Source organism: Aythya fuligula, chromosome 13 (assembly GCF_009819795.1).
Source record: "Aythya fuligula isolate bAytFul2 chromosome 13, bAytFul2.pri, whole genome shotgun sequence".
NCBI classification, from domain to species: domain Eukaryota; kingdom Metazoa; phylum Chordata; class Aves; order Anseriformes; family Anatidae; genus Aythya; species Aythya fuligula.
Window position 1 is genome coordinate 2880878 of NC_045571.1, and position 15613 is coordinate 2896490.

General features: G+C 46.7%; 2 protein-coding genes across 7 annotated transcripts in view; one reads left to right on the forward strand and one right to left on the reverse strand.

Annotated features, from left to right (window-relative positions):
* Window positions 1-846, reverse strand: part of COL4A6 (collagen type IV alpha 6 chain) — a 135926-nt gene extending 135080 nt beyond the window's left edge. For both annotated transcript variants that reach the window (XM_032196289.1, XM_032196288.1), the window contains exons 1-2: window positions 475-846; window positions 322-376 (exon numbers count right to left, since the gene is read on the reverse strand). In XM_032196289.1, the coding sequence (XP_032052180.1) occupies window positions 322-376; window positions 475-488 (69 nt within the window). In that variant the 5' untranslated portion in view covers window positions 489-846. The remainder of the gene's footprint in view (window positions 1-321; window positions 377-474) is intronic.
* Window positions 847-1044: 198 nt separating this feature from the next.
* Window positions 1045-15613, forward strand: part of COL4A5 (collagen type IV alpha 5 chain) — an 86183-nt gene continuing 71614 nt past the window's right edge. For all 5 annotated transcript variants that reach the window (XM_032196538.1, XM_032196540.1, XM_032196541.1 and 2 more), the window contains exon 1: window positions 1045-1243. In XM_032196538.1, coding sequence (XP_032052429.1) covers window positions 1151-1243 — 93 coding nt within the window. In that variant the 5' untranslated portion in view covers window positions 1045-1150. The remainder of the gene's footprint in view (window positions 1244-15613) is intronic.

The following is a 15613-nucleotide window of genomic DNA, read 5'->3' on the forward strand; positions in this document are numbered from 1 at the left end:
AGTTACAGAAACTTACGAGACCAAAAAAATGAAAACGGTGAATGTGTAAGAAGCCACGATCCCCCGTTAAGCTGTTTAAACGTTAATCAACCCTTCGTTTCCCCCCTCAGCTCGGAGGGGTCGGGGGGCAGCCCCTGGGTGCAGGGACCCGGGGGCTTGCAGCAGTCGGCCCTGAGGGGATGGGGGCGGTATAGGGGGTAGGAAAGAGGGCAGAAAACGGCTGTACTCGTTGCCCACCACCCCAAAAAAACTACGCAAGGGGAAGCCTGAGGGGGACGGGGGCAGAGAGCACAACAACCAGCTCGGGCGCCGCTCACTTACCCCACTCGCCGGCTCCATGCCCAGGCAGACAAGCAGCAGCAGCACCCACAGCAGCCTGAGGGGAGGCGAGAGCACAGAGAGGGTCACGGCGGGGCCGGGGAAGGAAGGAAAAGGGGAAGGGGAGCGAAGGGGCCACCGCGCCCCGGCACTCACCCAGCGCAGCCCATGCCGCCGGAGGAAGGGGAGGACGCCCTGCGCGGCTCAGGGAGCGGGGGTTTCCCCCCCGAGCCGCCTCTCGGTCACCTCCTCGTCCCTGCGGTGCGCGGACAGCGGAGTTTGCGCGGCCACAGCCGGGACGTCGAACCTGAGATGCGGGAAGCAAAGCGCGGCCCCGCCCGGCCCCGCCGCCCGCCCACTCCTGAGGTGCGGACCCGGCACCGCCAGCGGCCCCCACTGTCGTCGAACCTCTCACACACCCCGCTGCCTCCGCCGCGAAAAATAGTCCGGGGCTCGACGGCCGCCAGACGAGGCAGCGGGGAGAGGCAAAAGGCTCCCGGCCTCCGTTCCGCCAAAACCCCGACGCCCGAACCGTGGAGGGCTGGCGGGGAGCGGCGGGCGGGGAGCCGCGGCCCCCTCTACTCAGCGCGGAGCGACCCCTTCCCCACAGACGCGCTGGGGGCCGCCTGTGGCGCGGATGAATCTCGCGGGGCGGGCCAGTGCCAGTACTCTCGGGAGGACTTGAGCCGGGAGGAGCGGGCGAGCGCGGCAGAGGGGCGGGCGGTGGCGGCGGGGTGGTCGGGGGGTGCTGCTCGGAGCCAGCCGGGCTACCCGCGCCGGGCTATGCCCGCGCCTCACGCCCGCTCCCGGAGCTCCTGAGGTGGCTGCGAGGATGGAGCCGCGGTGGTGGAGCCGCAGCCCAGCCGCCGGGTGCTTGGTGGTGCTGCTCTTGGGGTGCTGGCGGCTGGACGAGGCGGCGGCGGCGGTGAGTGTGGGGCGTCCCTGGGATCTCCTCAGGAGCTGGGGGGCAGCTTTGGGGTCCCCTTGGGGGCTGCCGGCTGCGGGGAGCTGACCGCAACCCGGCTCGGAGCGGGGCTGAGGTACCGGGGGGGCCGTGTGCGGGAGGCAGGGGGACAAAGGAGGCCGGACGCCCCCCTCCGGCAGGGCTGGGGGCGCCCCCAAGGCCCAGGGGTGCTCCTCGGGTGGTGCTGGGCGCCCGTGGTAGGGGCGAGGAGGAGGAGGAGGAAGGCGCTGTGCTGCCCCTGGGGTGCCCGCCCTGCCTCCCCCCACAGGGCTGGGGCAGGGGGCACCGGCTGCTGGGTCAAGTGCTTCACGGGGACCTGCTGCTGGCGAGGGGTATGGAAGGGAGCAGGCTCCTGCTTCAGCGTGTGCCAGCTCCTGTCTGTTTTTTTATGATCCACTGCTTGGGGCGATAACTTTTCTGAAGCTTCCTCGGAAGAGAAAATGAGTTGGGGTTTCTGATGTTTCAGATTGTTCCCCAGTTGAACAGCGGTCCTAACTAGAGCTGTGCAGCACCTCTTTGCTGTGGCCCTACTCCACGCGCGGTTTTGTAGATAGAGCCGACAAAATCTTCCTTGTCTGGAGCTCCTTTGAAGTGCATTCCTTTACAGTCAGACCTGGTAGACCTTTCGTTTGCCCTTCCAAAAAGTAAAGACTGGCTGTAATGCTCTCCTCTACTCTTCCACCCCTTCTTCTTCCCAGGTGTGTACCCAAACATGAGTGACACCAGCGTGTTAGCAGTGCTCAGCTGCTCACCTTCGTGTTGCCTGCGGTGCTGCTTCTGGCCCCAGACTATTTTCCATAAGGTTTCCCCACTTTTTACCCCTTAAAGGAGGGGCTGGGTCAGTTCCACCTGCAGGATTTCACTGTTTTAGGAGGTGGGGATTGAAGAGGGATGGGTCTGTGTGTATAAATACGGCTCTCCCCACTCCTTTAGGAAAGCCCTGAAGCAGCGGGGGGGTGTGAGTGATGGGAGTCTGTGGGGTCCTGGAAGGAGACACTGCCAGGCTGACCCTGTCAGCAGCCCTGTGCCTCGAGAGCAAAGAAAGGAAAAAAGCAAAATGGTGGAGTTTGTGGATCTCAATGCCACCATGTGCTACAGGCTTTCTTTTAGGATGAGCCTCCTGGGGTTTTACTGCCCCATGGTGAGATGAGATTAACTCAAGACCTGAGGGCTAGTGGGGATGGGAGAAAGAGGCGGGCAGCTCTGTTCCCAACCTACGTAAATCCTGCTGACTCTCTGGTTTCTTAGCACTTTGGTGTTCTGATGCCCTTGAATCTCCTGTGATGGTTACAGTGCTGAATTATGCTGACCCTTATCAGTTTGGATCAGCGTTTTACTCTTCTGATGGTCAGAAGAGGTAGAACTAACATTATAGCAGTATGCATAATGCATACAGTCTCTCTGTGAATATTGTTTTGGGGCCTTATGTTAGGTTTCCACATCCCAGCTGCCCACCCTGACAGCATAATCCTGGTGGGATGATTTGAAGTCATTTTGGTGTCCTGACTAAAATATCTGAGCTTATTCAACCTCCTTATGCACACTTAAAATGTAAAAATCATGTTGTCTTTGCTCTGGATTGTAGGGCTATCTATGTTACTTGATAAGTACAAGGTGACAGAGCATTGCTATTATCTGTCCATGGAGGCAATGACTTAATAAAACCATCAGAAACTCGTACTCAGTACGGATGAATTTAATTGTTCAGGTTTTATTACTGGATTTCCATTGCCCTTAAGCCATAAACTCAGCTTGGTGAGTAGGATACGGGTCATGCAGTGCACTTGTACAGACTGAGCAGTGATGTAAGGTGAAGCATGTAAGTGCTGGCTAGCAGCATAAAAGTAGCTGGGAGTCAGACCGGTGCTGCTGCAGAGTGGGAGGAGGAAAGGGGTAGGATATGGTGCCAGCTGCGATGGAGTACAGGAGAGGTGCTTATTTGCTGTCATCAGAGTATGCCAGTGCTTATGTACGCATGGGGCAATATTGTTGCCTAAAAGACTTGGTGTTTCTTATGTAATTCCACGTATACATATATAAGCCAACTAGTTTCTATTATAAGCAAAGTGCTTTTCCCTCTCCTGCAGGCTTACCCTTACTATTATAGAGAAGTCATCTGAAGTTGCAATTGTGGAAGTTCTTTAGTTAAAGAATGGAGATGAGCTAGATTATTGATTTGTGTTAATCTGTGAAACTCCATTGAAGTTAGTGACTGCTTATTAGCTTTTATTGGGGGGGAACCTTTATGGCTAAGGCCTAGATGTTTAGTGTGTGTAAATGGGCTTTGTATGCCCTGAAGTTGTCAAAAATAAAAGTTTTGCAATGCCTTGTTTTTCTTTGCCTGTGTTTTTTATTCCAGTTTGGCATGAGTATATGCATATATCTCATGTAGTTAATTACACTGTACTTAATTAATATTCTTGATGTGTATATGGTAGTTGTCTCCTTTGGACCCAAATACTTTTCATGGGATTGGTTACCATTATCTTGCATTTCATAACTGCCTGGCTCTCTAGTTATGAAAGCTAGGTCTTGAAAAGCAGGATGGAATGGATGCTCGCCTGCAGAACCCAAACAATATTTCATCCTGAAATTCCGAGGATGTGTCTTGATCAGTCATGCACAAGACTGTTGCATAACATCAAGGCTCAAGCCCTCACACTTGCGACTTGTCACTTGTCGTGTGTTTTGCCTTTCATGGCAAGGACCTTTCATGGTTTGTGAAGATGCACAGTAACAGTTGTATCTCAGGATGTGCTCTGGTGTATACTGAAATGCAAACAAATCCAAGGAATTCTGCATGAAACCTAACAACACCCCTTTGGACAGTAACATCTAATCTTTCGTAGCCATGCATAAAAAATAGTTATGGATCTCATTCAGTTCTGCTACATGATGAAAATAGACTGATAGTTCAGCAGAAACTCCTAGCATACTCTGAGGGCCTCTGCTTAGGCACTTTCCGGTGTTTTCCTCATTATGAATGGATTCATCTACTCACTGTAAGCAATTATCTAAGCTACATACTTTTTTTTTTTTTTTTTTTTTTAAAGAAGGAAGGGTAAACTTTCCTAGGATGAAGTGTTACCTGGTTTATTTAACAGTTCTGTAAATTCACAGTGACCTTTCTACACTGAATAAGGAGTAGTGCTCACCATCATGCAGTTAGCTGCTGTTAGTTTTACTGGAACACGTCGGGACTTATCAGTCCTACAAAACAACTGAAATCAGAAAGAACACCCTGGCAAAGTTACCACGCGTATTTTCTCTCTGGGACAAAGTGCGGCGAGGAAGCGGTTCCGCAGGCCATGAGGATGTACGGTGCACTCTGACCCTCCCTTTGCTTAAATGAAAGCTCTCCCCTAATCGCATCAGCTGTGTAAACTCTCCCCTGCGCATCACCACTTCACAAGATATCTAGATAACGCTTGCACGTTCGAGGAATAGCGTTATGCAAGCGTGCCCGAGCAGCCTCAGCCAATAATGATAATACCAGACAAATTGCTGGGAGTAAAAGCACTTTTTGCCTGACTGTTGCATCAGGCTGTCTGGACTTGAACTCACCAGGGTGCTTTTAAGCTGGTGCTCTGCCCAGTTTTTGGCTATCTGATGTCGACTTCAGGCTTCTCTAAGAGCAGGTGGCTTACAGCACCGAACGTGTAAAAATGTGTTCAAGAGGTGTACTTCTGGTATGGTTTTAAGCATCCTTTGCCTTCCTGTGGGAGGTTAACAATGCAATTAAACAGTATGAAGTGTTGCTGATGCAGAGCAGCTTTCTGAAAAGGAAACTCGCTGAAAGCCCTGGTTATGTAATTGCAGATGGGTGGTGTGCAGAGGAAAAGCTTCAGTGTACCGAGGACTTATCAACAGTGTGAATGCAGCTGAGCTGCAGAGGAAAAGGTCCTGTTTGTTTTTTTTGTGTTTTTTTTTTTTTTTAAAAAAAAAGAAAAAAACTCCAATAGTAAGCTAATTGTAAAATAACTTTTGTTTTAAGCCTTTCTCACAGAGCTCATATCTTTCTTGGAGAATTTGTGAAGGAGATAGTCCTAAACTTAGGATACTGCATGTGGGAGATATGTTCTTAATTTTAGGGTGAAGAGCTATTTCGCAGTCACATAATTTTGAAATTATATTGTGAATTAACCATTTTAGCATTGACTTGGTGGTAATTTTTCTCTAAAAGTCTGATTCTTAAACTGTACTATGGACATTTTTAATATTCTTGAAAAAGACACCCGTGATTTTGTTTTTTGTTTATGAAACCACGTCTCTGTTCCCACGCTCCAAGCGGGAGTCTGGGGTAAATACCGACCTGAGGCCCCTTCCAACCTGAATCATCCCAGGGCTCTAAACAGAACTACGTGAGAGTAAAGCCGTGCTCTGAAGCCTGCTTTAAGGCTACTTGTGCATCCTGTAGTCAAGAATTAACTCTAACTATGCAATTGTAAGTAGGAGGTTTCATGTCCACTTCCAGTGCAGCTAGCTGCTGCTGTGTTTTGGTCAGAAAGCCATCTCTTGCTGTCAGCATGGGCAGCATTGAAAAACGCAATTTGGATTCTGTTTTCAAACTTCAAAGTACAAGTTCCCTTTTGCGGAGGGTGTCTTGCCCAGTGTATGTGTATATATGTTACTTTGCTATAATGTAACAAGAGGAAAAAAAAATGTAGCAGTAATATTAACAGTATTTTTAACCTGAAGCCCGTTTTAGGAATCAGGAAGAAAGGGACTCTACAGCTATGGATTTGAGCTGACTTCAGCGATACCCTTTAAGGCTCAGTTATTGCAGCTCCAACTTCTGTGGTTGGATTTCTCTTCTTGTCTCCTTCTCCCATTTGGAGGGGAAAGAAAATAGTTTAGTCTCATCAGCATTTTGTTTCTTTTACCTAATCTCTCTAAGGAATTAAATTGACAGAGCTGAATTTCAATGTTCCCTCTCCTGGCACTGTAAAAGCCATCTACGTACAGCACTTAGACTAGCGTTTAGTCAAAGAGCTGTCTACAAAATGATTTTTTGTCTTTGAGGCATATGGTTAAACCTGCAGAACTCCTCTCCTGTGGTCAAACATGGCCCCCTGTATGCTAGATAAGCTTTGCTACTGCAGCTCTGCTGGAAACCCTACTTGCCTTTGTCTTAGCTTTCCTTGAGATAAGTGAAGCTCAGCTGAAAACAGCCTAGTAAGTCCTTTTTTTTTCTTTTTTTTTGCCATTGTCTGCCTTTGGTAAGGCTCTGTGCTGAAATGCCCTAAATGTCTGTTAGGGCTCTGTGCTGAAATGTCTTGAACATGTTGGAAAAACCTGTTTATTCCAGTACTGACCTTAGCTGTTATCACTGTGAATCTTGCTTTTAAAATGCCCCATTAATTTACAGGAAGATTACTTATGCTGTAGTGCTTCCTGGGGAATTAAGATGCTTTGTGAAACTAGACTTGGACAGCCCTTACTTAGAGCTGAGATGTATGCACGTGGTAGCATACCAAACGAATCTGCAAGAAAATCCTTAATGTTTTTCCAAATACTTCACTGATACCAAATGAAGCTTTCATCTCTTTCCATCTTTTATTAACTCCTGCTTTTTCTACCTCTTTTGTGTTGTATTTGGAGATGTATTTACGGTAGGTATGATCACCTTACTGGCTCTGGTGTCAGCTGGCAGGCCGATGGGTCCCTGGGGGGCTCTTGCCCCAGGTTAAGGGAAGATGGTTCTGGTTGCCTGCTGGGCAAGTAGCGGGGCTGTGGTGGAAAGGCTTCGTGTAAGTGCTTGGGGGCTGTAGGGCAGCTCATGGGAAAGGTGAAACTGGACAGGTCTCTCAGCCCAGAGTGCTCTCAGGACTGCTGAGATAAGTGGCTGCTGAGTCCCTCCAAAGCTATACCATATTTTTAGAAAACACAGAAAACTGAACAGATCTGCACAGACCTTCCTTTCTAACTTAATTTTCAGTCAAGCTCGCTTCTTGCACGGTTACTGCACTAGACGAGTATAAAAGAACCTTCATTTGTGAGCGTAAAACTGGGCTTTATGTAGCAACTGGAGTGATAGTGAAGCAACATGCCAACATTTGTACTGAGAAAAAGGCAATGAGGCTTGAAGAAAACCCCCAGTGTTGATATTCTTGTTTGTGACTGACTGACTCCTGTTTCTACCTACCCTTTCAGGTACTTGAAGCACCTGAGAGCATTGGCAGCATTGAGTGGAAGGGAGGAATTTTGTAGATGATATCAGAGGTGCTGTGTTTTACATTTCATAACCTGCATTCACCATGTGCTATCTGTAACTGGTAGTTCTATGACTGTGAAGTCAAAGCCTTCTCTTCATCTTGTAGCACAGTCTCAACAGAAATTAGACTTCTTATACGTAAGCACATGCACTGGCAATATGCGTTGGTGTGTTGTGTTTTTAATATACTGAAGTGCAACTTGCAGTGTTCCTCAAACAGAAGGAAATAAGATAAATTTCCTTAAGTTTTGAGTTGTAAGGGGAACTTAGAAACTTACCACTTAGCACTTGATAACAGTGATTGCTTTTGAGTGAAACTAATGTTTCAGTTCTTTGATACGGTGCCCGGAATAACCATTTGCCTCTGCTTCCTTCACTACTCTTTCACTATGCTTCTTTCACGATTGTACTTCTGGAAGTACTTCTTGGAAGGCCACCCTTTTACTGTGCTGTTACTCTGCTTGGTTAAAAGTCTCAAACTCACATGTGGGATGGGTGAGTGGTTTTGTTAGCCTGTTGTGCCTGAGGCTAGCAATTCTTTTCCCCACCCCCTGATGCCATCTTCTCTGTGCTGTTCTTACTCCAGGAGGTTACTCTTCTTCTGTGCCTTAACCTAGAAGGAACTCACTTCTGCTTCTTAATTCGCATGCTAGTATAAAATGTGATGCAAATGTGTTTTCTTGGAATCCAGGAATCCTTAAAAGGAGACCAGTGCCAGATGGATTTCTTCATCCAGCCATGGACTTGTGGGTCATACTGTTTTAATAGCTACCTGTTGCTAAAACAAATTAACTTTATATTAAACACTTTCTGGCACTATTTCTCGTCTCCATGTGTGGGAAAGCTCTGAGTTCATACCCAAGTAATCTACAGTCACTTCACCTCTATTCTAAATGCTGTTTTCCTGGCAGACATACCCTTCTCCCTATGTTTTCTAATCAAACTAGGCAACTCAGGAGTGATGATTTTTTGATAATTCATACTGAACTTCATTATTTCTCCAGTACTCTGGATGTACTGTAAACTTTTTGACTTTTTTTTTTTTTTTTTTTTTCCAGAATAACTTTATTACTATTCCCTTCTGGTCCTTAATCTCTCCTGAATTCCCACATTTTGGATGGAAAAAATAACATTTGTTACTATATAACTCTCAAACTTAAGGAACTTGAACTTGCATTTGATTTTTTTTATTTTTTTAGCTTCACCTGTTTAGCAAAGAAGGCTAACATTCTGTCATTCAGGAATAAATATGACAGTTTATGAATAACACTGTATGGTACCAGTATGCATTTACTAAATACAGTATTGATTCTTCAGAATCTTTCACAGAATCACCTAGGTTGGAAGAGACCTCCAAGACCACCTAGTCCAACCTCTGATCTAACACTAACCATATCACTGAGCTCTACATCTAAACGTCTTTTAAAGACCTCCAGGGATGGTGATTCCACCACTTCCCTGGACAGCCCATCCCAATGCCTAACAACCAGTAAAGAAGTTCTTCCAGTAAAGAACAGTAAAGAAGTTCTTCCTAATATCCAACCTAAACCTCCCCTGGTGCAACTTTAACCCATGGGAGAACAGACCAACCCCCACCTTGCTACAGCCTCCCTTGAGGTACCTATAGAGAGCGATAAGGTCGCCCCTGAGCCTCCTCTTCTCCAGGCTGAACAAGCCCAGCTCCCTCAGCCGCTCCTCACAGGACTTGTTCTCCAGGCCCCTCACCAGCTTCGTTGCCCTTCTCTGGACTCTCTCGAGCACCTCCATGTCCTTCCTGTAGCGAGGGGCCCAAAACTGAACACAGTACTCGAGGTGCGGCCTCACCAGAGCCGAGTACAGGGGGACGATCACCTCCCTAGCCCTGCTGGCCACACTGCTTCTGATACAAGCCAGGATGCTGTTGGCCTTCTTGGCCACCTGAGCACACTGCTGGCTCATATTCAGCCGACTGTCCACCATCACTCCCAGGTCCTTCTCTGCCTGGCAGCTCTCTAACCATTCCTCTCCCAGCCTGTAGCTCTGCTTGGGGTTATTGCGCCCCACGTGCAGGACCCGGCACTTGGCCTTGTTAAACTTCATGCAGTTGACCTCAGCCCATCGGTGCAGCCTATCCAGATCCTCCTGCAGAGCCTTCCTACCCTCGAGCAGATCGACACACGCACCTAACTTGGTGTCATCTGCAAACTTACTGAGTGTGCACTCAATGCCCTCATCCAGATCATCGATGAAGATATTAAAGAGGACCGGCCCCAGCACCGAGCCCTGGGGAACGCCACTAGTGACTGGCCTCCAACTGGACTTGGCTCCATTCACCACGACTCTTTGGGCCCAGCTATCCAGCCAGTTTCTAACCCAACGGAGTGTGCGCCAGTCCAAGCCAAGAGCAGCCAGTTTCTTGAGGAGAATGCTGTGGGAAACGGTGTCAAAAGCCTTGCTGAAGTCAAGGCAGACCACATCCACAGCCTTTCCCTTGTCCACCCAGCGCGCCACTTTGCCATAGAAGGAGATCAGGTTCGTCAAGCAGGACCTGCCTTTCATAAAGCCATGCTGACTGGGCCTGAAGTGGCCCTGCAAGTGCCGCGTGATGACTCAAGATAATCTGCTCCATGAGCTTCCCTGGCACTGAGGTCAAACTGACAGGCCTGTAGTTCCCCGGGTCTGCCCTCCGGCCCTTCTTGTAGATGGGCGTCACGTTTGCTAGCCGCCAGTCAACTGGGAGCTCCCCCGATAGCCAGGACTGCTGATAAATGATGGACAGTGGCTTGGCCAGCTCCTCTGCCAGTTCTCTCTACCCTCGGGTGGATCCCATCCGGCCCCATCGAGTTGTGCACATCCAAGTGCCGTAGCAGGTCACCAACCATTTCCTCATGGATAGTGAGGGCCACATCCTGCTCCCCATCCCCTTCCACCAGCTCAGGGTACTGAGTATCCAGAGAACAACTGCTCTTGCAGTCTTTCACTAAAGACAGGCAAAGAAGGCATTAAGCACCTCAGCCTTCTCCTCATCTCTCATCACTGTTTCCCCCTGCATCCAGTAAAGGATGGAGATTCTCCTTAGTCCTCCTTTTCCAGTTAACGTATTTATAAAAACATTTTCTGTTGTCTTTAACAGCAGTAGCCAGACTGAGCTCCAGATGAGCTTTGGCCTTTCTAATTTTGCCCTACACATCCTTACAACATCCTTATAATCCTTCTGAGTGGCCTGCCCTCTTTTCCAAAGATCATAAACCTTTTTTTTTTTTTTTTTTTTCCCCTCCCTAAGCTCTAGCTACAGCTCTCTGTTCAGCCAGGCCGGTCTTCTTTTGTGCCGGCTGGTCTTTGGGCACATGGGGGCAGACTGCTCCTGAGCTTTTAAGATTTCCTTCCTGAGGTGTGCCCAGCCTTCCTGGACTCCTCTGCCCTTCAGAACTGCCTCCCAAGGGACTCTGCCAACCAGTGTCCTGAGCAGCACAAACTTTGCCCTCCAGAGGTCTAAGACAGCAGTTTTACTGGTCCCCCTCCTGACTTCGCCAAGAATAGAGAACTCTACCATTTCACGGTCACTCTGCCCAAGATAGCTCTCGACCACCACATCTCCCACCAGTCCTTCTCTGTTTGTGAACAGAAGGTCCAGCGGGGCACCTCCCCTGGCAGGCTCGCTAACCAGCTGCGTCAGGAAGCAAGCTTCCACGCTCTCCAGAAAACTCCTAGACTTATGCACTGAAATCCTGCAGGTGTCCTATAGGGAAGAATAAAATGAGCACCCTGGGCAAAGAACTTCACCCTTTATACACCATGAATTCAAGTAGCAGCTACTAGAAACCACAAATAGTTTTCATTGCTTTAGGTGAAGCTAATGTGACCTGCAGGCAAGGCTAGATGGGCCTTCATCCCCCAGAACACAGAATTTCCTATAAAGTGCCCCTGCAAAATGATACTTGGGTGAAGGCGCTTATGTTCTGAGTTTAAAAACCTTTTAAAGTGAATCCTTTTTATGGAGCAGTGATTTTCGTGGTTCAGTTTATTCTGAACCATCATGTTACACAGGATGACAGCAGAAGCTGTCCTTTCTGAAAGACTAAATGGCTCGCAGCTGGCATTCGGATATAAAGTGACTCAGAAAATACTTTTTCTGGATTAGTCTAAGAAAAACTCTCATATATCGAACTTTAAAAGACAAAGGTGCTCAAGGAAAAGGAGGCTTTTTCACTATTTTTCACTTTTACTTATTCACTGTATTTGACTACTCATATCTCTTCATCCAGTCACTGTGTATCACACCCAACAGAACCTTAAGGTTTCTGCAAAGCCATTCCTTAACTTTTTTTTATTCTTTAAGAGTTATATACTGAATCACAATATGGAGGAAAAAATGGGGAGAGGATGAAATGGATGAGAAAAGTTTCAATCGTGTGTTTTTGTATTCAAAGTGAACGTTGAAATGTAGAACATCGAAAATAAATTCCTTAACTTTAGGTTTGAATGAGGAGAGGCTCGTTGACAGGTCTAGTCATGCCCAGAACGTGTCTATTTTTGGAACAGCAGCGTACTGTACCTACGAGTGAGAGTAATCAGACAGGTACTGTTTCTCTTTAATTGATGAATTATTAATTGACAGGCTAAGCAAATGTGCTTAACATCAATAAGACACTTAATGGCCGTGGGTGTATTCTCCTAAGCTTCACTTAAGGTTTTCAGTGACTTTTGCATCTTGATGGCAAAAAGGCATGTGTTAATAGACTTGGTATTTGAAACTGCGAGGAGGAAGCTCTTTGATTGTGTTCAGAAGTGTACCAGAGGCCACTTCTGAAGTTTTCAGGTGAAATGAACCAAATACTGTGTTATTGTCAGTTTAGAGGCTCAGAGGACAAGACAAATACAGAAGGTGGAGGCTTCAAGTACAAAGACTGATTTCTGAAAGCTAATCATTATAAACAGATAATGAAGTCTGGGGGGAAAAATCTCCAGTCACAGCATTTTGTTATACTTGAGTCACAGCTACGTAACAGCAACGTGAACATCACTTTTCATTGATCACCAAACACAACGCATAAGAAGCTGAAATTACTTGTCTCAAAACATGGTGGTGCTTCCTCCTGGGAGGAGAAAACTCCCATCCAGACCCGTATGTGAAGTCAAAAGGCTGTCATCTTTGGACAAACATCTTCTCTGGCTTTTTGTCTCTCTTCAAATGGAGCCTTTTGTTTTGTTTCATACTGTGGTGACTGGTAGTGATTGAATGTCTGAGGTAGCTGATGTATGTGAATGTGAGTTGCAGTTGTAGCTTGGTAGCTTTTAGTCCCAATTCTGTGCTTCACTTGGCTCTGCAGAGCTAGGGACCTTCACTACCTTTACTATCTCTGGTCTTGACAGGAGAGTGTAAGCACACAAAATGTTGTGGGATTTAACTCTTGGAATACTTTAATGTAGAGAAGAAAATAAAATAATAAAAAAAAAAAACTAAAATGCCGAGCTTGTCATTTATTCTAGAATCAAAGAAAAACTCAGACTGGAAGTATAATCCTGCTGCTCTGGAGGCTAGGAGAGATGACCTCTTGCTCAAAGCAGGGGCTGTCTTTGAAGTTCTCCATTTATTCTTTTGTGGCTGCAAACTAAAAGGACACTGTAAAAGTATCTTCCAAACCTTGCTTCCTGCAGGAATACAGTTAAAACTTTCTGGAAACACTCAGTAGTGCTTGCAATTAACCTACCAGTCACTGCAGGATGCAGAACATAGATCACAAACTCGCAGCAGGTTATTTTCTTGGAGTGCATCCAGCTCCAAATAGCACTTGTAGGAGTTGGTGCACTCCCTAAAACAGGGTGCCTCGGGGAACACTTTCCCTTCGAGAAAGTGACTGACTGGGTTGGAATGTGTGCAGATGCCAGGGGCGGCTGCTCGTTCCTCCCCAGATTCAGGCCGAGCTGCATCTTGAGTTTTAGTAAGGCTTGAGTTGAGGGCTACTTCTTATGAATGGACATCCTCAGTTCAGTCACTGTAGGGAGAATGTGGGTTCTCTCCTTGGCTACCCTCACTTTTGTAAAACTGACAGTACTTTAATGCAGCATTGCACAGAAGACAGCCTACTGACATCCTCAGGCTGGGTCAGAGGATCGTCTGAACCAGGTACTCTGAGCTGGGTGTTGTCAACCTGCCTCCCAGCAACCTCCAGAGTGACTGGGAACAAAACTGATGAGAAAACAATAATAATGTAATTGCCAAAGCAAGGAGGAGCTTAACTTTACTACTGAAGACTTCTTTTCCCCAGATAAGTAGTACTAAACTATTTGTACAGCATCCGCTGAAAGTAGCACTTTATTCCTAAGTTTTTGTGGGTGGTATCCCTCAAAGTGTTTCAAAAAAAGGAATTTTTGAGTAATACTTCTTAATTTGTTTTTATTAAAACTGGTTCATTCGGTACGCACTCATCATACTTCACTAAAATCTTTTTGATTGAATCTCTTTGGATGAATATGTCATTGTTACAAAATGATCTTGTTCACTGTTGGCAGTGGGAGGTAGGGGAAGAGTAGAGCCAAAATACAGAAGAAATTATTATGAAGGCTTAAACATCAGCAGCTGTTTGAAATAAAAATCTAAGGTGCATTTCCCTCCTCCTGCCTTCCCTCCCACCCCCTTCCAGCACTGATCAGATTTATTTTGCCTTTTTTACTACAGATACCATGTTAATACTTCGAAAAACTTGTTGGTTTTCAAGGCCTTTTGTAAAGATCTTATCTGTGGTCCTTTTAGCTCGTTTTTTGGCATGGGTTCAATTTTTTGAAAGTAGCAAGCCTTTGACAAGTGCAATTGAATTCCTAGGGCATGCTTGCTGTTCAGGGATGATCAGCGCAAACCAAAGGTAGCGATTCCCGTGATAATGTAACGTGCAGCCTCTAGATGTAACTTCCCACGTGTAAGGGAACGAAATCCACTGCTAATGAAGTCTGAGTATCTAATTCCAAGATCGTGTGTCCTAGATAGACTGGCTATTAGCACTAGCCTGCAGCTGTCTCTTCTAGCACTTTAAAGGCAATAAAATACAGTCAGCCCCACTTTTCCTTTGTCCCTGCTAAATGCTCTGGGAGAATACTGCCATTGTGATGCTCTGCATCACTGTAAGCTTGCTCTTTCACAGCAGGGTACAGTTTGATCATCTTCTCTGGGAAGTGATCAATTGACAGCTGCTCTAAGGAGACCCCAAGCTCTCATTAGCAGGTAGCCAAACACTGGGCCTAGAGTATCCTACTGCTCATCTGCTGAAGGTCCGCAAGCAAGTTCCTGAACAGGCATCTAGGTCTCCAGTTGTTAGCAGCTTTAGGGATGTCTGAAGCCATATGGGTAGAAGAAAGGGGTCTCCCAGCTCACCAGCTCCTGATGCTCTTTTCTTTTGGGGAGTGACTTGGGGATGGTTAGGACAATTGCTTTGTATTCATTGCTTCCTTGTCTGAATTGGCCTTCTCCAGAGTCACATACATTTTCCAGCTTTGATTACTTGAGGCTGGAGGATAGTTTCTATCTGTATTTAGCAATACAAAGAAAGCACTGACCACACTTAGCTTTAGGTATTAAAATGCATACATGGGGTATGCTGATGCTACAGGCATAAACAAATGATGAAACAGCTCTAACTAGAAGAACCTTGGAGCTATGATACTTGGTCCAAGAACTGAAAGAATGGCAAAAAAAATCCCCAGACATCTACCAAGCTCCAAGTGAGTTAGGTCTTGTTCTGACAGTGAAGAGGGTGTGTACTGCTTCAGATAACATCTCAACACAATATTGCTGTGCACAGCCTCTATTCTTTTCAACACATACACTTGCTTAATCTTGGGTATTAATTTAGTGCTTTCTGTCGTTTCAAAATAGACCACAGAGAGATTGTTAGATTCATCTGAGCTGCTGTTCTATTTTGTCTCCTTTCTCGGAGGAAGAAGCGGAGTGCTGTTCACGGGTGGTCTGCTTCGTGTGCACACCACATGAAGGTGCAGTTGTCAGTGTCAAATGAGTGACTTCCACTACGGGACTGAAGCTTCCTCTGTTGCATGTTGTGTAGACAAAGGTGAGGAGTAGGACGTGTTCTGAGGAGTTAGTCTGGAGCCTGTGTCTTTATTCCGTTTCCTTACCCAGGAAAGGA